The sequence below is a fragment of the Leptonychotes weddellii genome, chromosome 2, assembly GCF_054177405.1.
Source record: "Leptonychotes weddellii isolate Sample4059 chromosome 2, ASM5417740v2, whole genome shotgun sequence".
Classification (NCBI taxonomy): Eukaryota; Metazoa; Chordata; class Mammalia; order Carnivora; family Phocidae; genus Leptonychotes; species Leptonychotes weddellii.
Genome location: NC_138370.1, coordinates 68,837,706 through 68,859,236, shown reverse-complemented (window position 1 = coordinate 68,859,236; position 21,531 = coordinate 68,837,706). Strand labels below are relative to the sequence as shown.

Genomic DNA, 21,531 nt, shown 5'->3' with positions numbered 1-21,531 from the left:
ATCAACCATCTTTTCTTGCTTGTAGTTGAAATACCCCTCTCTGCTCTAAATCCTGGTAGCCTGGCTTTATCTCCTTTCTGATGATAGCTTGCATTTATTGCTGTGCATCCCTAAACTAGCACATCTAGTCTTGACAACATTCTTGCGAAGAATCTAATAAATAGCCTCCCCATTTTTCAGATGGGAAAAATGAAGCTCACCAACATTAATTAATTTATCTAAGGTCACAGGACTAATTTGCTGTCTAACTAACTAACTGTCTAACTAATTTGCTGTCTAACTTCAGATCTCTTTCTTCTACATCTTACTACCTCACCGCAAGTAAAACATCAGCTTCTAGAGAGGAGAAATCCTGCTGATACTTTGTTGCATCATCAGACTCTCTTAGGTATATTACTTTGCAAATAATAAGCATTCAAATAGTGATTAGTTTTTAACATCCTCTTTGTACTGTTCTTTAACAGGGAGAATGGAGGAGAGGATAATTGGGTAGAAAAAGAGCACTAAATCATCCTTTTTTTAAATGGGAGAATTGCCCTGTATCCTGGAGAATGAAGCAAAAGTCTCCAAGCTTGCAAAGTGTACAGAAATGCCCATCAATTTCCCATTTTTAAGTAAATTAAAGTTGAGTTTGAAGACAACAGAGAATTTTTCTCTTTTCTTACACACATTGTCTCAGCACTCCAGAAATCTATAGGCTTTAAAAAAATTACCTAGGTAAATATTAAAATGCTCACTACAATAGAGATACTGGAATAGCCAATGTCTATGCAACAACACTAGTCAATTTCAACGGACATTCATGACCAAGGCGTGAAAAAGGGAAGAGTTGTCAATGAGTCACCAAAGGCACATGTGCCATTTTTAGAGACTGAACAGGAAGAAAATGTCCACGTGTCTGTGAGAGTTGAGGTCCCAGAGGCGGGACTGGCATGGTGAGCTCCTTCCTTTCGGAGGACTCAGTGGGCATTTGCAAAAACTTTTTTGCCAGCTGGTTCCGAAGCCAGTAGTGATTCAGGATGGTGTCAGTGCTCACAATATTTATATGCCAGTCCGTAATTATGTGCCATATCCACGTCATCTCTAGATGTTTTCAGAGTAGCTCGTCCTTCTACCTTTATGACTAAAATAAAACTTGAAAAATATGAATAACTCTCAAGCTGGAAGAAATCTAAGGGATTATTTAATTCAAATCTTTAATGTTATACCTTAGGCGACCCAGGGAAGTTAAGTGATTTCCGGAAGGACACAAAGCTTCTGATTTACAACCATAAAGCCCACCACCAGACTTGTCCTGTGTTTCCTAATGTAACTATTCTAGTCAGGGCCATGGGATGTTAATGTAACGATTTAGTCATGTTAATATCTCAAGTCCAGCTAAATTGCCAGTGTGAAATGACTGGAGTAGATTCAAGCAAAAGCACAGTGTTTTCTCACTTTCTGGGGACACACAGCTTGGTCTTCTTGGAACGGGATTGGATGCCAGAGGGGCCTGGAATGTTCTTTCTCTTGCTCCTGCTTTTTTTTTTTTTTTTAATTAAGATTTTATTTATTCATTTGTCAGAGAGACACACAGAGGCAGGCAGAGGGAGAAGCAGGCTCCCTGCCAGGCAAGGAGCCCGATGCGGGACTCAATCCCAGGACCCTGGGATCATGACCTGAGCTGAAGGCAGACACTTAACCGACTGAGCCACCCAGGTGTCCCTCCTGCTTTGGTTCTTGCTTCCCCTCCTGTTCCCTCACGGTCACACTCTTAACACTTGTCAGGGGCACGTGGCACAGAGGCCTCTCCTCTCTGCTCAGCCTCTATTATCTCTACGGCTCAGCCAAGTTTTCTCTGACCCCAAATGAACTGTGTTTTGGGCCCTTCCCATGCTAAGGGCTAACCGCTTATTATTTATGACCTAAATGAAACCTGAGAAGAACTTTGGGATACAGGTACAAGAATTAGAGTTATCTGTGGTTTGTAGATGAGGTTAGAGAGGTAGCAGGTGGCAAAGCCGTGGTGAGGAACCCTATCTGTCACAGCCTGAAAGTTGTGTGATCTTTGGCAAGTTATGTAAATGCCGTGACTCAGTTTCCTCATCTCTAAAATGGGATGATAGTAAGAGGGACCTCATGAAGTGTTGTTGTGAGTATTAAGGAGGTATCTAACCTACCGGTTTCCAAGACCGATGCCTGTACTACACAATGACCATCTAGATGTGTTATTGTTTGTATCTGCTATCTTATCCCCTCAGCCGCGCTGCCTCTTCTTATACATCTTGCACATGACACATCGTGGCCTGACCCCACATTTGTGACCTCTCTGATCAACTACCTTCCTTGGTTTAAACCGGTACTGCCCAGTATGGTAGCAGCTCAGCACCTTGAGCACTTGAAATGCGGCTGGTCTGGACTGAGGTGCGCCAGAAGTGTAACATACATGCTGGGCATCGAAGACTTCCTGCGCAAAAAGAATGCAAAATACCTCGATAACACTTTTTTGTGTGATTGCCTGTGAAATGGTAGTATTTGCGATATATTGAGTTAGATCAATGTGTTACCAGAATAAGTTGCACTTGTTTCTTTACTTTTTAAAAATCTGCCAACGAGAAGAATTTAAACCCCCTACGTGGCTTGCATTATATTCCTATTGGCCAGTGCTGGTGGAGAGACACCGTCTATGTTCTGTGTCCCAGGAGAGGCTGTGGTTCAGCCCTGCCTGCGGAGAGGCTCGCTCGAGATCAGGGGCCTGCTCTGGGACAATCAGCTCTGTGGAGGGACTGGTGCAGTGCCTGCTGCTGGCTCAGTGGAGGCTCGGGAGGGGGTGTGGTGGGTAATGGGGGCCATGGCTAGGATAAGCCATCCTCCTGGTATCCAAGGAGAAGTATTACATGGGGGAGTGGCAGGATTATTATGGAGCCATTTATGTTTGCTCTACCCTCTACCCTCTCTAACCTGCTAATTGGCTTTTCAGAACCCCCAGATCAGGGGAGTTCGGGCTGCAGAGCCAAAGCAAAAGTGTTGGTACATTACCCCCCCACCTGTGGTGGATAGATTATGCCAGGTGACCAGGGAGGGGGAGGGAGAGCAAGGAGACTTTGGCCCTGAGACTAGGTGGGGAGTGGAGAAAGGTTAACCATTCTCCCCATAGCGACAGGAATCTGTGCCCCACTTGTGGCCACACCCAGGGGAGGGGGTGACAGAACCTCAGAGAGGAGAGGCCACACAGTGGCTGAAGACTTGAACCCTTCTTTGCTTGGAAACGTCTGAACAAACAGCTTTCAAGTGACCACATCAGGTTAGAAAATTAGGATAATAGCAATGGAAGGCCCTCACCCTCATTTCCTAGGCCTCCCAGATTCCCTTATTACTTAACAGAAGGTCAAGATTTCCTGTTCCTGGTAGGACTGAGGCTTAGAGGAGCCAGATTTAATCAGTTTGATTCCACTCTGCATGGAGGATCCTGGAGTCCTAGGCCAGGGAAGCTCAACCTCCTCTGGGGGTCGTAGGGTACCTTGCCTCCTGTAAACTTGCCATGATAGGCCAAGCAAATTGGCCCTAAAACAAACATTACAGCACTAAGACTGTAGTCTCTAAATGAGTGCTTTCCTTGTTAAGTCATTCACTTCATCAAGATTTCTGGAATGGAGACTAGACCTAACAGTCAGACCATTGCTCTCCCTGGAGCCCCCCACCCCCACTCTGATTCACCCCCACACTGTCCATGCTAGAATTCTCTCTTGGGTACCCTACATTCAGTGAGTCACCAAACCCTACTGAGGCTACCTCCAGATGATCTCCTGAGTCCATCCCTCTGGTCCCCCCACCATCACTGCTCACCCCCCCATTTCTTACTGGCCTGCAATGCAGCAGTCCCCTCCACAGCGCCTCGTCTCTGTCCCTGGCTGTCCGGCTGTTTCCAGAACTGCCTTCACGGAATCCCAGCTGCGTGTCTTGCTGTTCCACTGCTTAAACAGCCCCGGGAGCCCCTTTCTTTCCCACTGGATATGCTTCGACCTCCTCACTCTGACATGCAAATCCCTTCAGAGTCTGGCTGCTTTCCTCCTCCCTTGAAGCCTTCTCTCCAGGCCCACCTCAAACACGTCAGGCCCTGTGCAGGACTCCACGGTCAAGTTTCATAGGTGGAAAACTGAAAACAAGCAAATCGCACAAAAAGCCCTTCAAACAAGTTCTAAGAAAGGGGAGGGCCACAGAGAACTCTGAGGAATCAAATTCCGTTTGGGTTTTTGCTCTGTCGCCTTATTCCAACCCTAGCTTTTCTGAACCCTTTGGCTCAAATGATCTGTGTTCCTTGAAAAGTCCAGATTCTCAAGGTAGCGGATTGGTTGCTGCCCAGTCAATGGATCGCCTCATCTCGGGTAAAGTGGCCATCACTGACTAATTTGTCAGGTGAGATGGGAGGTTGTCATATGGCATGTAGGGGCTCTTCCAAGGGTTGAGATTTGGGTAGATTCTCCAGAGCAGTACTTCCAAGAAGCAGAAATGAACTCCGTGGATCTCCAGGGGTGGGGGTGGGGGGGCGGGCAGGGCTGAGAGTCTACACTGACCTCTAACAAGCTCCTGGGTGATGTTGATGCTGCTGGTCCATGGACCACACTTTGAACAGGGAGACTCTACTGGGACAGTAGTCAGGACACGGAGTAAAAAGTATTCAATACCTTCCTCTTGTTCTAGAATGTTCTCCAGTCTTTATTGCCATAAAAATTCTGCTCACTGTTTCAGGTACAGTTCAGATGTCACTTCTATGAAGGTTTTTGGGCTCTCCTGGAGTTAATCTCCTTTATGATATCCCACTGATCACTTGCCTGATAGCTACTTGTGTGTAGCTGTCACCTCCAGTTTTGTTTATTCTACCTACTTACTTACATACAGTTTTCATTTATGTATGGTTTCGATGTGCAGTCTGAGTCTTAACAAGAATGTACAGATCCAGAAGCGTCGCATCACCCCCAAATTCCCTCGTGCTGCCCTTTGAAGTCCCTCCTTCCCACAACCCCAGCCTCTGGCAACCACTGACCTGTTTCTATTCATATACTTTTGTCTTTTTCAGAATGTTATATTAATAGAATCATACACCATGTAGCCAGGGATGACTTCTTCAGCTCCCATTGACTCAAGAAGCAGAGAACACTGAGATTTGTTTGATTCAGTCATTCTCCCCTTGGGAGGGAAACCAAGATGAAGGCATCTGGCTTTTGTGAAGGATTCCAAAGCCAGTCATGGGCAAAACCAGTTCCGGTTCTCTCTAGTTCTTCACACAGGCTTGAACAGCGTTGGTGTGGAAACCATGTGCGAGTATGAGCATGCAGTCCTAGAGAAAGCCAATGCGATTAAGGCTGGATCTGGACTTTGAGGTACGGCTCCTGTGGGTGCTGAGGATTAGCAGTAACAGCTGCTATCCTGCCCGTTAGAAGAGAAACAGAAGAGAGAACAAAAGACTTGTTTAAAGGATGTGTCTCTGCAACTCTGAGGGGGGAAGCCAGTCCATCAAGCCTGAAGGTAAGTGGATGTTTTCCTGGTTCTGGTAGACTAGGGCTGGTGGGAAAGCAGAAACCTCAAGATTTAAGGAGGGGAGGGTGGGATTTGTGGGGCGTGGCTCTTACCCCTCCCCCCTGTATGTGTCTGTGTTTGATCTGATTTGAGGAGAGGAGACCAACTTCTGCCATCAACAAAGCCTCCAGGGACATTTCCTTGTGGTCCTTCTGGGAGAAAATGGAAAAGCCCTGGGTCCCCTCAACTTAGAATGTGTTTTTACAGTTCATTGTTCATTACCTCTGAATGTCCCTGGGAAACTGTAGGAATGGTCCCTTGTGGGGAGAGGTTTTTTACTTTTTTTTTTTTTGCCTCATGGAAAGCAAACCAGCAGAGAGTTATTGTCTGAAGGACTCTTAGGTCCAAAAGATTGGAGTTATAGGTCACCGTCCTGTCTCCTTGTATCTGGTCAGTGTAAGAGGCGGGGTGGTGGTGGGTGAAGACAGGATGGGGGTAGATGACATTGGATTATTTGGTTGTATGGATTATCTCCTTAGCCACTGCTTTTATAGCTGCTTTCGCTACATTCAAAGTATTTTATTTTTACATTTTAAAACTAGCTTATTAGAGAGGAGGGTTGGTGTTGCCTTGCATTGCTCCTTAGATCAACATATTAGATGAACTTCTGAAAATTCCACGTATGTAAAAATATGAAAAGGAACAACTCCTTTTTAAAAATGCCTAACAGTCCTAAATGTTTATTCAGAGGGCTTTCACCTGTTATATTTGCTGTCTCTCACATTATTCTCCTCTGAGAACTTCTTTTACACAGTCAACTTCTCATTCTTTCTGTCTGTGACATTAGAGCTAGCAAACAAAAGTGAAACTTAGTCTCTAAATGTTATTTTATCCAATCATTTTATTCTATTCCTGAGCCCCGCCCCCCCCCTCCAGTAAATTTAACAAGGTGCACAGTGGATGGGCTTGGGTGTAACTTTCTCTGCTCATCTTCTCTGTGAAAAAGTAGTGAAGTAACTAAACAAGTCAGTAAGAGGAAGGACAAGAAAATACCAAAGTGTTGCAAATTTAACAATTGCCTCTAAGTAATTAATTCATAGTTGGCAGAAATTTTGTATCATTCAACTCTCTACTTTGCAATTGTAGCAATAAAACATTAAGCCAAGCCACCATATGCCTTGCTGCCTGCCCATACTGGAATACTGGGTGTCTCACTTCACCAATAATGTATTATCGCTCACACAGCCCTTGGATATCAGACAGCTTGTAAAGAGTCACATCAGGATACAAATATTTTCTGGTCTTATTTCTTTGACTTAATTAAATCCTCTTTAAAAAGAAGCAGTCTGGTCTTATGAGAGAATTATAAGATGAGAGGTTTTTTGTTTTGTTTTTAAAGTGTTTAGAAATTGAAATACTTCCTACAGTCTGGAACGTCTTTTTGATCTTGACCTTGAGCCCTTGCAATCTGGGGAGGCAGCATAGCAGTATCTCAGGTTTAAAGGCATTGTATATTCAGATCAGTCACATTCAAAAGGACGTCATATCGTTTTCTTAAACAGCATCTGGCTTGAAGCTGTTGAAAAGGGCAGGATGTGGGTCTTGGCCGCCCTCGGAGGCTGGTCTTGTGTGGCCCTCTGCCTGGCTTCCTGCTCAGCTGCCTTTTCCCATGGTGCTGGCTCAGGGGCCTGTGAGGATATGCAGCCCAAGCACATTCAAGCCCAGCCTCAGGACCCACAGACCCACCACATCACCATTCACACCGGCAGGTCTTCCTACTCACCGGGTGACACAGTTCCAGGTATGTATGGGAGAGGCTTTGAAAGACCCCCCCTGGGCCCTCCTGACAAATTCCAAGCTGTGTTTGTCCCAAGCAGGAGTTTCCTCCATTAAAGTTCGACTTAATCCTAAGAAGCAGTTATTTAGCCCAAGATAAGCATGAAATATTTGTATCACGAGAACCGCATAACTAATCTGTATATTGATATTCATTTTTACAAGAAGGCACAAATAGCATTATTATAAAAAAATGATCTGTCCTTCTTATAAGATATAAATATAATTATCCTGAACAAACTTCATGTATTGTGTGTGTGTGTGTGTGTGTGTGTGTGTGTATGAACTAGGCTTTTGTTTCTCATTATTTAAAACTAAAGTTATTTGCAGAGTGAAGAGTATTTCCTGCTATTTTAGTTTGGGTGCCTGGAAGAGCAGAGAGAGAACTTGAGGGCAGGTAGTTTATTTGGGAGGTGATTGCAGGAAGTACAGACGAAGAAAGGGAGACAGGGAAGAGAGAGACACCAATAAGAAGGGTGAGATTGGGCAGGTCACTGCTTTGGGCAACTGGGGCTCAATTCCAGTGGGGACCCTCTGAGAAACCATGTGAAACATGCCTCTGAATCATCTCTCAGGAGGATGGAGGGGCTGGGGCATTTAGGGGTGGAGGGGAGCATCCCCACCACACACACACACACACACACACACATTTTAGAGTCCTGCCTGCTTACCTTACCTTGGATCAAGCTCCCAGCAGAAGAACCGAGAAGAAATCTCCAGGTACCGAGGGTGGTAGCTGAGCACAGACCGAAAAACGTCTGTGCAGCCATGCATGAACTCAACCACATCAGCGGTATTGGCTCGACCCCCTTTGGACTTTGCTAAATTCTTTTGATGGCAGTTAGAGGTGATAAGTTCAAATAAAATTTACTCTGTAAGTATCGTTTTCCCCAATCATTCTGTTCTGTTGTTAAGTGTGGGGAAAAGCTATGTGGGTATATATTGGCCCCCACAGCAATATACTCCCCAAACTGAAGTTCAGGCTATTCCAACAGAGCTTCCCAAATTTTGGCACATCACGATACAGCGAGGAAATGATAATATGTGTAGAGCATGCTGGGGCAGATGCAAGGAGCTCCTCAAAGCTGGAGGCAACTTCTCTGGGGGCTCCAACCACCACAGTAGGCACCCAGGCACCCCGGCACGACAGGATCAATATGTCAGCACCCCCGTGTTCTGTGGCTAAGGGAATGAAAATGGTAAGAATCAAAGCACTGTATTTGGGAGAAAAAACTGTAAAAATGACCCAAAATATTGTGACACCCGAATTCTAATAAAAAACCTGAAGGAAGCATAATTGGATTGTGACTGGAACTAAGACAACATACATAATAAAGAGCTGGAGGGAGCCCTTCCTGGATTCAGTGAGGGTCAGTTACTACTTTATTGTGCTGGGATTACACAGTTTTCTTTTCTTTTCTGGGATATCACTAATTTGTGAGCTCCTTGAAGGTAAGGACCATGTTATCCTGTTCATGGATGTATGCTCAATGCCTAGCACAATGCCCAGTTTGAAGTAATAACTAAATACTTGTACAAATGTTTATTAATGAAAGTTCAAATGCATGGAAAATAAAATGATCACAGACACTAAGCTGCATTTAGCAAGCCTATAAAGTTATGACCCTGGTTTTAGCTACTCATTTAATTACAAATGAGTTTGCCATATTATTTATGTCTGTAAGAAAAATTCCTGCAAGTGAAATTGCTAGATCAAAGGGAAACTGCATTTCTGGGCTTTTTTGGTGTGTATTAAAAATATATATATATATATTTATATAACATAAAATTTGCCATTCTGATTGACAATTCAGTGACATTAAGTTCATTCACAATGTTGTACCCCATCACCATTATCCATTTCCAGAACTTTTTCTTTATCTCAAGCAGAAGCTCTGTACCCATTAAATAATAATCTCCATCCCTCTCTCCTCCCAAACCCTGGTAATCTCTATAATCTTTCTGTCTTTATGATAACTTACCTGCTCTAGGTATCTCATGTAAGTGGAATTGTGCAATATGTCATTTTATATTCAGCTAATTTCACTTACTGTAATGTTTTCTAGGTCCTTCCATGTTGTAGCATGTATTAGAAGTAACTGCATTTTAAATATGGAAAATATTATTAGGTTACCCCCTCAAAGAGTTGCATGGCTTATAGTTCTAGCACTAGTGAATGAGTGTCCTAGTTTTTCCACAGGGCTATCAATACTGGTTATAATTTCACATTTTAAAATTTGTTAATATGATAGGTATACTGTCTCATACTTGTTTTTTAAATCATGATTTTTTTATTTCAAGTTTTTATTTAAACTCTAGTTAGTTAACATATGGTTAAATTGGTTTCAGGTGTAGAATTTAGTGATTCATCACTTACATATAACACTCAGTGCTAATCACAAGTGCCCTCCTTAATAAATCATGATTGACCTTATTTTATTTTCTGTTTGTGTCCTTTGATAATTTTGGGTTGGTCACCTTTTTATTGATTCACCATTACTCTTTGTGTATTTGTCTGTTTTGTATCTTTACAAATATTTTTCTCGGTTTATAATTTGTCTTTGGATTTCTTCTATAGTCACAATATTTTTAAATCATCCTTTCCTTTAGGCAATTGGGTTTTTCTTAGAAAGGCATTCTGAACTACCATATTTTTTAAAAACCATGTTTTTCCTAGTGTTTTTTTTTTGTATTTCATTTTGACATGACTTTGATCTAAATGGAATTTACTTTGGGTGTGAAATAGCACTTCAACTATTTTTTTCCCCTAATTAATTTTTTACTTTCTGGGTGCTTGTCTAGGCTTTTAGTTTTGAAAATACCCATATAAAAATCACCAAATGGAACCACATCAAGAGGGCTCACCTCGAATGGATGTTTTCTGTTGCAGTGACCATGAGGAGCATTCGAGATTTCATGGGATTTCTACTTCAGGCTCGAAGAGTATCTGATCATCAAATAGCTGGCACTTTTGTTTTCATTCCTCCTCATTCCAAAGCGATGGCTTGTTTTCAAGAGGCTGACACAGTCACGCACTCTGACAAGTCCCGGAAGAGAAACCTGTCCTTTGAGTGGAAGGCCCCTGCTCAACCTGTGGGGAACATCACATTCCTGTAAGAGCCAGGGCAGTGCTGCTTCCTGGTAATGGAGCCTTACACTCTGAAGAGAAGGAGCTTCTCCACCCCCTTCCTGCATGCTTCAGCCCCTACCTCCAGCCACCTCATGACAAAGACAGAGTCACGAGGACTGCCCCAACTAGACAGTCTATAAAGAGGGTAACCAAAAAAGAAGTTACCCCCAGTCCCCTCTTTGTCATTATCCACAGTTCAGGGGTACATGATTTCCCCTCCTCTCTGGGCACAGATGCATCTTGACCAACCTCTCCAGGAAATTCTGACCAGAGGAAAAAGAAGGACCATGGGAGAGTAGGGAAAACTGAGAAAGACAGAGGCTGAGGCAGACAGAAAAGTAGACACTTTCTTGGGCCCAGCGAAAGCCCCTGAGGTCTCTTTGCCTTGGCTTGTGGTCTATCAGAGGGCCGATGACTTAACCAACTGAGCCACCCAGGAACCCCTAAATTAATCACATTTTTATAACTGCCTTCTGAATATTTAAACTAGGAAAAATGATTCTAGCTGATAATCCCTACCTCAGTGAAATTGGGGGAGGATAAATGAGATAATGTTTGTGAAAGGGATTTTTACTAAAGAAAGCCATTAAGTACTCAAAATACCAGTTAGAGTACCAACAATTTATCTCTAATTTTCAATGGAATCTACAATTACAACAGAGCTGTACAATTGTACAACAGAATTATGAAATTTTCAATTAACAGAGTAATTCAATTAACAATATACCAGCAATGGCTAATAATAAAGTTGAAGACGGAACCTTTTGAGTCTGAACAGTTCAAGAAGATACCTTTTAATCAAAATGAGGTTTTCTAATGACTGTATTTATTTAGGAGGGGAATTTAGACCTATCCTTCCCTGTTTTAATTATTTGCCACAGTTGAGTTTTGGTTTCTAAGGAGAGTGGAGTCACCCCAAGGGCAATATGATCATCTCTTCAGCTTTCTGTTCATGTAGCCTTTTGTTCTTCTTCAGGTGTTATTTAAGGGAAACCAAACCCTCGCATCATTTTGCTTTCTTTTTCCACAGTTTGTCAGTTGTCCAGTCATAGTTCATTTACTGGGAGAGGATCGAATCATCTGTTGTGTCTCAACAGACACACCGCGGAGCCCACGTTGATGGCGGCGAGCAGCCCGGCTCACCGATGCCAACCTCTGGCTGGAGGCGGGAGGGAACCACCCCAGGTACAGCTTGCTGTGGGACTCAAGAGCCTGGTTGGCATTATTATGGGAGGGAGAGGGAGAAGCAGGCTTCCCGCGGAGCAGGGAGCCCCATGCAGGACTCGATCCCAGGACCCCGGGATCATGACCTGAGCCGAAGGCGGGCGCCTAGCCGACTGAGCCACCCAGGAGCCCCTAAATTAATCACATTTTTATAACTGCCTTCTGAATACTTACACTGGGAAAAATGTTATTTTCCCTTAGAAGTTCCCTTAGAAGCCAGTTCTAGTTCCTGCAACACAAGCACTAAACACCTGCTTTGGCCAGCTGCAGCAACTCACGGCCAAGGGCAGGAGGGGATGCTTGCTGTTGCTGTTTGTCTGCTTCAACCTCACAAATTATGGGGGGGCCCTGTGGTGGAGAGTTGGATTCTGTCACAAATCCAAACAAAAGCAACCCCCCCCCCCGAATCCCACACTTACCAATCATCACAACGCCTCAGCAGGGTTCTTCAGACCCCTGGAGCTCCACACGGAGCACAAGAAAGAGAGGATCTTTTCTTCTTTGTATATAAAAACTCGTCCAGCTTTCATTGTTACTTTCCATGGTAGGTAGATGGCTCTTTGCAACCTGGGTTGGAGAAAGGAATCAGGAATGAGAGGCTGTTTTGATGGCAATGGAGTTTTTCCTGGTTCACTACATAACATGAGACTCCTTTGGTCCGTGAACTTCTGCAACAAAACATAAGAGAACACAGTGAGAATACAGCTACAGAATACAGTGGTCACCTGAAAATTCCTGGGGATATGGAACTCATTTCCATTATTGATCTCTAGTTAAGTGCTCTGAACAAATGCACTCATAGAGGCCACCTGCACAGAAGCTCCCATCTTTAATCCTTTCAATTCCACTTTCCTTGACTCTGTGCTTTGCTCTTGGCCAACGTGCTAATGCCCGACTTGGCTCAGTCTAGCAGACCCAGGCACAGAGCTTACCCTGGGCCACTCTCCCTACTCTGCCCATGCCCTGAACTGTCTTCTGCCCACTGCCCAGCACCACTCCCCCAACCTTCCCACCAAGATACTCCTAAAAGCAGAGTCAAGACCTCAGGGTCTGATAGTGTGGCCTGGAGAAGACCCTGCAAACCCATGGTGTTTCAAGTCTCATGTTTTATTTTCTTAATCATGCAAATGTTGCATTTTAATCCCAAGCATGTTTGTTTTAATATGAATATGACTAAAAGTGGGGTGTCAGGAAGTGACATCATGTTGTCCCTGCAGTCTATCTTGGGGCCCTGCTGGGAACCTTGTCCCCCACGGGGTGACAGATTCTCGTCTGGGCAGCTCCTGGGTAAACTCCTCATGATGCTGCTGTACGCATTCCTGCCCTCCTGGCCCAGCCTGTTTTCCTGCCCATTCCTCTGCACAAACCCCAGGTTTTCTCAAACAAAAAGGGAGTGTGTGTGTACATATGCAGTGTGATGGGGGGGTGGAGGAGGGAGGGGTGGAGAGGATGTCATCTCCAAAGTGAAATAGATTTCTTAAGTGTAAGAAGACTGCAGTGGGCAAATTATGAATTATGAATTTTCACATTAGGCAGATAGTATATTGTACTTCTCAAACTTATTTCCCAATAGACACGTTGGGGTCTACCCAACCCCATTAGGCATGATCTCCATGTTTTGCCTTCTGACACTTCCTCAAAGTGGGCTGTTCCTCCTGATGATCTATTTATCTTTCAAGGGGAGGTTCCAATATCTCCTTTGTGAGACTTTCCCCCATGCTTCTTGGGAGGCAAATGTAATTGCCTTCTCAGTTCTGGATTTAAAGCTCTCATCACACTGTCATCTGTAAGGTTGGGCATCTAAGAGTCTCTCCTTCTAGATTTTGAGTTCAGGAACAACAAACGGCCACTACGCAGCCCTTCTGCATCCCCAGCATTCACAGAAATGCCCATCATACAACAAGTCTGTGGGGAATGTCCGAATGCATTTTGAGTTCGGGCGGGAGTTTAAGACTGTCGAGCTTTTGCCACATTCTGTGTGTACGTTAGGCTTCTTTGTTTTTCACTTCAATCTCAATGTTTCTGAGTGACGAAGGCTTTGGAGAAGAGTGGCACTAAAAGAAAAAGAAATGCATTCCAACCCAGTTAGAGCCCTGGTCAGAGAAACCTCCACTAATGTGTTTCTCTGCAAACACCATCATTGTCATCCTAAGGTTATCATGGTAAACCCTCATTGCATGTTCACCTGTGCCAGCCACTGTGCTCTATGCTTCTACATCAGTGATTTTATTTCACCCTTCAGCAGCTCTAGGCTGTAGGAACCATTATTGGTCCCATTTTGGAAAAGAAGAAACTGATGCTCTGGGAGGACTTGCCCCAAACCAGGAGTTAGCGGAATGGAGAGTTGAACCCAAACAGTCATCTGACTCCAAAACTGGTGCTTGCTTATTTGCTGCACTGTTTCTAATTTCTATTTCTAAAGTTCTGGGCTGTCATGTTGGCCAGTCACGGATGGAAAATGAGATGGTGGAGGGCAGTGGAGGGCAGTGATCTTGACTCTGCCCATGGCAGAGGCTCAAGTCATTATCATCACCAGGGAGACTTTTACTGTTAATAATATGGCAGGAAAGATCTAGGACTTTCAAAAATCTTTGATTTGTGGGATTCTGATTTTATTTTGTTTTGTTTTGTTTTTCTAGCTAGAAGCAGTTTTTGGCAGAGGTAAGAAAAAAAACATAGTGGTCACAGGGATTTCTAAACTCCCCTGAGTGGTGACTGTTAAGAATGCACAAGTCCAGAGGGTCAGAGACTTACTATTTACAAAGGTGTTAGAAATCGAGTCCTTTGCCACTTGGTCAGGGGCTTATCTTACTGGGCAGATCATCTTTTTGTTGATACTTTTGAGTAACCCAAACTTAATGGTTTGTCCTAAAGGCACGTTAAAGTCTCTAATATTTACCCCATTACCATAGTTGTTTGTGCTAATCAATACAAGGAAAATGCTCTCACTCTCTTTTGTGGTGTCTTTGGATCTCCGTTTAGCTCCCAGTCCCCCCAGCGCTCTTCCCCAGCAGCGTGCGAACATCTTTGCTGTTGCCCCAACTGGAGCTGCAGAGGAGAACAGCTTAGATCCTTTTCCTGTAAGTTTTTGGGTGACAGAGTTTTCTGGGGATGCAGAGACTCTGTTCCAATCATCTTCACACATGGCTACTGCAGTCAGCAATGGCCAGCAACTCAGAGGGGACAGCAACCCAATCCTAGAACCATCCCTGGATATCCGTGGGCTGGAGAGATTCATGGCTCTCAGGAGATTCTTCCCAGAGGGCATTGCTTCCAGCCCTAGAACCCACCTCAGGTAATGGGTCAGGGGTAGACCATTCAGTATGGTGGTGGGATAAGCCAGACCCTGGGGTGCTGAGGGAATCTAAACTTCTTGGCATCTAACAGCAAATGATCTCACCATATTTATTCTTAAGTGCACAAGAAACCCTGATTGTAGAAGGGCTACTGGCCAAAAGGGCTGGGTATGAAAATCACCTGGGGAAACTGTACTTTCTTGGATAGGGTGAGATCTCTGATATGCTGATATAAATAAAATCAGATATAAATATATGTTTTATAGAGGGGTGCCTGGGTGGCTCAGTCATTAAGCATCTGACTTCAGCTCAGGTCGTGATCTCAGGGTCCTGAGATCGAGCCCCGCATCGGGCTCTCTGCTCAGCAGAGAGCCTGCTTCTCCCTCTCCCACTCCCCCTGCTTGTGTTCCCTCTCTCGCTGTGTCTCTCTGTCAAATAAATAAAAATCTTAAAAAAAAAAATGTTTTATAGAAGAGATGTGTAAGTTTATAATATATAAATACATATTTTATATAAAATAAATAAAAGCATTCAGTGAGGCTTTGTTGCTATCCTCACTTGCCTCTTCCCCACCCTCTCTCCCTTTTCCCTTCAGCTCCTAACTCCAAACCCCAAACTCCTTTCCAAGGAAATCTGCTTTTGTCAGTATACACAGCAATGGTAGGAAATGTTGCTTTTTGATCTGTATACTTAGTCTTCTCTTCGCCCTTCTATCCTTCTCTTTAGGACTCAGGACGATCCAAACTTTGATTCATTGGAAACTTGCCTATCCTCAGATAGGCATGAACAGGTAAGAACCCTGGTTGTACGTGGGTGATGGGGTTGGTATTTTGATCCCAATGTGGGAAGTTCCAGGCTGGGGAAGCAGAGCTATTAGACTAGTAACCAAAATTTGAGAGCAGGAGGCAAGGGTATAATATACACACAGCATCTTTTTACCAATCAATACCAGCCTTTCTGTTATACACAGTGTCTCTGAAGTTATTGACAATTGTAGAAATTGATAGTTTTAGTGATTTGTTTTCCCACTTAGCCTCAGTCAATAATTCCTGTCTCCTCACCTCTCTACCCCTCTTTATAACATTGGCCTCAAAACACCATGTATGGTTCCAGAGGTTAGATCAATGGGCAATATAAAATATACATGCCCACTGATTTACAATTCCTTTGAAGTCTTAATAGGAACACAAAATAAAACATGGTATAATATTCTTACTCAAATTTATTGGAACCTACAGTGAGATTAAATGCCCTCTTGCATGGGCCCTAGCATAAAAAGACACCCAAAAGCTTTCTGCCCTTGGAGATGATAATCATGAATCTTGGTCTGGAAGCCTCTTAAAGGACCTTAGGTTTATTCTTGTAACTGGCCTCCATGCTCTCTTTGTGGGGTTTCCATTAGCCACCTCATCCCCATCAATCACAAGGGCATATCTATCTACTTGGGCATTTTACTCTGAGCAGGAGCAGGAGCAGGCACAAGGCTGGGTTTTCAGCTGCTGCCTGGGATTCTTTAAGAAACACAGGTTAAGTGTAAAGTTCAGTGGTAGCTTGGAAGAAGACCAGGTCCTTTGACTTTTTTTTCCCCCTTTGCTTTTCTAGGACAAAATGGAGTCCTCTAATAGGACCATGATGAGGCCTCCTCTGTCCACTGCCCACCTTACCTATCCTCGGCACCTCTGGTCATCTGAAGCACTCACTGGGAATGGGGCTGGGGCAGCCACCCCAACCCCTGTCTTCCACACCTCTGCCACTTCCAGGTCACCTGCTGCTGGCGGGCAATCAGAAGCATCGAGGCCTTCTGCCAGCTTCTCACCTCAGTCAAAGCGCAAGGAGGCCAGAGTGCTTGAGGAACATGGAGGGGGCAGAGTGGGATACCCCAGGAAGACCAACCCAAGGCCTGAGGTTGGGCAACAGGGAGCCAGTGCCCCTTCAGGGATCCAGCTCAGGGCTCCCCAGCTGGGAATCCTGCTTTGTCTTTCCGCCACCTTGGGCATGGCCCTGGCTGCCTGCCTCCGCTGTCTACACACCCAGTATTGCCACAGGCGGACAGAAGTGTCCTTCAGTGAGCCTGCTGGGGATGCTGTTGCCAGGAGCGATGGTGGTGAGACAGTCCATGTCAGGAAGATTGGGGAGAACAGTTTTGTTTTGGTTGAAGCAGAATACAACTGGACCCCTTCCTCTGTGGGTAACGAGAAAACAGTCCTCTGAGCCGACCGTCGTCCTAGGCCTCCGAGTAGCCCTCCTCAGACCCTGCAGTTTCTCAGCCAGAACAGAGCTAATGAGAATAGCTGATGAGGACAGGGACTCACGGTGGCCCCCGTCAGTGAGCAGTTAGTTGAGGCAGCTGCGAAAGGACAGTTTTATCAACAGAGGGAGTTCTTCCCAACCTTTGTTGTCTTAACATCTGTAATTTAGCTGCTTTTTTTTCTATTCACAATTAGACGTTCTGTTTGAAGAGTTAAACTCAACACAATGAATATTGTATAACCTGCTCATTAACTAGACTCCTGTGGCCACCGAGCTTCCTCTGTTGCCTTAAGGAACCTGCAGAAATAGAAATTCTGTCCCTCCTCAGTATGTCAGCCTTATCCTTTGAAAAAAAGTAATGTTGGGGTTGTGTCTCTTACAAGAAACAGAACTGCAGCCCTCACTTTACCTCTCCAAACCACCCCAGAAGAAGTTTCATTTTCAAAACTAGCCTTCCAAACTGGCTCTGCTTCAGTTGATTAGGTGAGTGCAAGGGTATTCAGTCTTCTTGGAAACTCAGAAGCCTGGCAGATCTGCCTCAGAAATTGATCTGAAGCGAGGAGAGTTTTAGAGAGCTTGATTGAACACATCTGTGGGGAACCGCGTGCATGGCACATAAACACCAGAGTGGGGTAAGCGAGCCTCTTCATCAGGTGCAAATGGATCTGAGACCTCCCATCCATTTACACTTGATGGGAAGCTTATGTAACCTAACAGCCAGCAAACATATTGCCTTTTGCCAAAGGTCAGGCTGGAAAAAATGATGATACCACACAGTTTGAAGAAGAGCCTCTACTCATCTTTTTAGGGAGAAAAGGAAGACAGCATCATGGACAAAGACCATCTTTCTGCTCTTGTGATTTATGAAGATCACTTTGATTTAGCCAAGTGTCCCATAGACGTTATGTAGGGCCAAGGCAACAGGTTTGAATATAGCTTTTGAATATGCTGACCTAATATGACACATAGAAATTAGCTGCCTTTTCAGAGGTAAACCTGTTACAGAGTCACAAAACATTTTGATGTGGAAATGAAAAACCACTATAAATTTGGAAAGGGTGTTTATTTATCAAGCACCTAAATCACACAGGTACTGTGCTAAGAACTTTGCATACATTTTCACATTTAACTCTCACAATAACTTAATGAAGAATAAGTTCAGTAACTTGCCCAAGAGAGGGGGGCATTCATGACATCTCAATTCAACAACAAAAACATTTTTTAAAAAACTGGGCATATGGGAAAGAGATAGATCCCGCTGTTTTTTCCAGCCTCTTTTAGCTCATAGGGCACTAATTCCAAGATTGTTTCCTCCTGGATTCTGGGCTAGGCAGATCTGTCCCCTGGCTTCAGTCAAGAGCCTCATTAGGAACATGGAGACCTAGCTCATTGTGTTCACACATGAAAGTGTTCTTGGAATACTGTGGAAATAAATGAATGTACTCTACTCCTCCGGTGGCCAGAGATATCCCTTCTACATATCCCCCCTGCCCCAAGGATATCCTCCCCGAGATGTAGACGAGGAACCCCGCCAGTGGAGAGCTCTCCTCTGGCCATCATCCTCTGGCCAGCAATAAGAAATTGTTTCACAATTGTCTGTGAAATAAACTATGCCCAACTCAGTTTGTCATCTTTCACAGTTTGGGGCTGCCTGGGCTCAGCTGGGCAGTTCTTCTGCTCTATGTGCTGTTCAATGGGCTGGAACATCCAAGCTGACTTGCTCACGTGGCTGGCAGTTGGTGCTGGCTACTGGCTGGGGCTCACCCAGGGCGGTCGATGAGTGTGGGCAGCAATTTGTTCCTTCTCTTCCTGGCTTCTTATAGCACGGTTCCCAGAGGGGTTTTCCAAGCAGACAAAACCAGAAGCTGCGGGTGCTCTTCAGGCCTAGCCTTGTAAGTAACATGGTTTCACTTCTGCCACTTTCCAGTGGTTACAGGAAGTCATGGACCAGCCCTCTGTCTTCAAAGGGAAGGGCAATGAATTTTGCTTTTGGATGGGAGAAGTGGCAAAGGATTTGAAGCTATCTTTAATTCACCACCTCACCTCTCTGGTTAGACTGCCGGCCTGCCGAGGGGCTTCTGTGAGCGTAGAAGGAGGGGGTGTTCATCTCCAGGAGGAGCCCTGAGTCACCTTCCCTACAAGGCATCAAAGGAGGTGAGGGAAATCTCAGGGTCAGGTGCTCCCTCTTCTCCGGCTCCCCGGGCAAAATAGCGAAGTGTGGCAGAAGAGTCAGCCAGACCTCTGAGTCTCCGCTTCCTCATCAGAGAAAAACAGAATTCTTTACCTCTTTCGGTTGTCAGGCAGAGTAAATGCACGTTCAACCTTTAGCCAGCTATGACAAACTACTTAATGTCACTTTGCAGCTGCAACACTATCTTTAAATCTAGTCCATTTAGACTCTGTGACCACCGAAAACGTTATTCCCTTTTCAGGACACCTTCTCCCCCGTGGCCCCGCTTCCCCACCCAGCTAATGGAGGTGGTCCCGGCACAAGTTGTCATCGTGGCCACTGGCTACAATTCCTGCTGGGGGTCAGACGTTTTGCTGAGACTTTCCGAGGAAACTCTTCTTTGGCAGGGGCAGTGGAGTCCATAGACCTGCAGTCATGAGACATAAAACCCCTCTGTTACTGTGAACTTGAAGGTCCTCTAAGCCTGGCTTCAGAGAAGCCCCAGAGGGGAGCCAGTATGAAGTGTTAACCTGAAGGCATTTACTAAAGCACAAAGCCATTATAAGTTAAAAAAAAAAAAAAAAAAAAAGGCAAAGGACTCAAACGCAACATCTTAACATAGCTTTTTTGTTTTGTAGGAACAGCTATGGGTTTTTTGGCCAGCCACTTCTTTGAAAGGGGGTTTGGGCTAAATACACATTTAAGGGAAAAGAACAGAAGAACAATTGCTGAAAAGTCTTTATATTTTCAAAACTCTTTATATTTCAAACAAATCAATTGTGTTAATAACCACAGATCGAGAGTAGGGATGAGCCTCAACCTTTATACATTGAGAGGCTCTTTCTGATTTTTCTACTTGATTTCTCCCCTTGGGTACAACACTTTTGCTAACTCACAACTTAATGCTCGACTATAGCCTGGCTGAGCTATCCCACTGTTGAGGCTGTCTGGTTTTAATTTGTTGTGACAATGTTTGTTTCCTTTAAAAAAAAAAAAACCCTAATTAACAACAACGACAAAAAAAAAATGGGTCAACAAACCAGTAAATATTTAAACAAGTGTCATGTTTTATTTGAAAAGTTATCTGGAGATGGCTGGCAATTTATGAAAAAATTACAGATATACCCTCTCCCATTCTTGGACTTCGGGCATTTATCAGTGATCCCAGCTCTTCTGGAATACAGTCTCTGTGATTTGATTTCATTCCACCCCAACCTATCCCCTTCTTCTAAAAGTGGTGTGTGGCAAGGAACTTCTTTTACTCAAAATGAAATGAATTTTCATTCCTTGTTTTATCAAACTTGAGAGCATCTTCAGAAGAACTTTGCTCCATCTGCAGGTGGAGGGCCTTAGGGGGTTGCAAAACCAGGAACAGTCGCCTCTGGTTTAGAATATCAGGAGGGCCTTTATGATAAAAGGATGTCTGAAGTTTCGTTTGTGATTCTGTTCTTTACATGCAGAAAGGAAATGTGAACATTTTGAGACCCCGTTCCGTTGACAGTTGGGTTGGAGCTGCCAGGACCACTGAGGTCTGGAGTCGGATGTTTGCTTTGTGCCTTTTTGCTTTGAAAACATAAATCCGTTTAGGCCGCAGGGTCTCTTGAGTTGTCGAGTGGCTTTCCATCGCTCTCAGAGTGAAGTGTGAACATCTGATTGACTGACAGGGAGACCCGCCCCCGCCCCGCCCACCTTCTTCCTGGCTCCCCGCCTCCGCGGCGCCGTCCTGCGCGCTCCCTGAACGCGGTACCGCTAGGTTCCCAGCTCCCTTGCTCTGGCTGTTCTTGTTGTGGAACCCCGTCCCCTCAGACATCCACAAGACTTCGGGGCTTTGTTCCAGTGTTGCCTTATCAGAGAGGCTCTCCCGGCCATTGCAATCTCTTCTCACTCTCTATGCCCCTCCCGGCTTTAGAATATTTATGGTACTTATCACCTCCTGCGTCTTAGGTATTTATTTGTGTGTTTATTTTCTGCCTCCACCAGACTAGGATGTTTTATAAGGGCAGAGACTTTGTTTTTCTCATTGCTATTCCCCCGGCACCTAGAGTTGTTCTTCATACAAAGTAAGTAATCAATAAATGTTTGCTAAATGAGTGAATGAAAAGTTCAAGATTCGTGTTACTCTCCCCAGG

General features: G+C 44.5%; 1 protein-coding gene across 1 annotated transcript in view; it reads left to right on the top strand.

Annotated features, from left to right (window-relative positions):
* REELD1 (reeler domain containing 1) overlaps positions 1-21,083 on the top strand; it is a 29,357-nt gene extending 8,274 nt beyond the window's left edge. The window contains 7 exon segments of the mRNA XM_081811803.1: positions 5,057-5,505; positions 7,059-7,297; positions 10,223-10,445; positions 11,493-11,647; positions 14,669-14,981; positions 15,709-15,772; positions 16,585-21,083. Of these exon segments, the coding sequence (XP_081667929.1) occupies positions 7,090-7,297; positions 10,223-10,445; positions 11,493-11,647; positions 14,669-14,981; positions 15,709-15,772; positions 16,585-17,193 (1,572 nt within the window). The 5' untranslated portion in view covers positions 5,057-5,505; positions 7,059-7,089 and the 3' untranslated portion in view covers positions 17,194-21,083.
* The last annotated feature ends 448 nt before the right edge of the window (positions 21,084-21,531 follow it).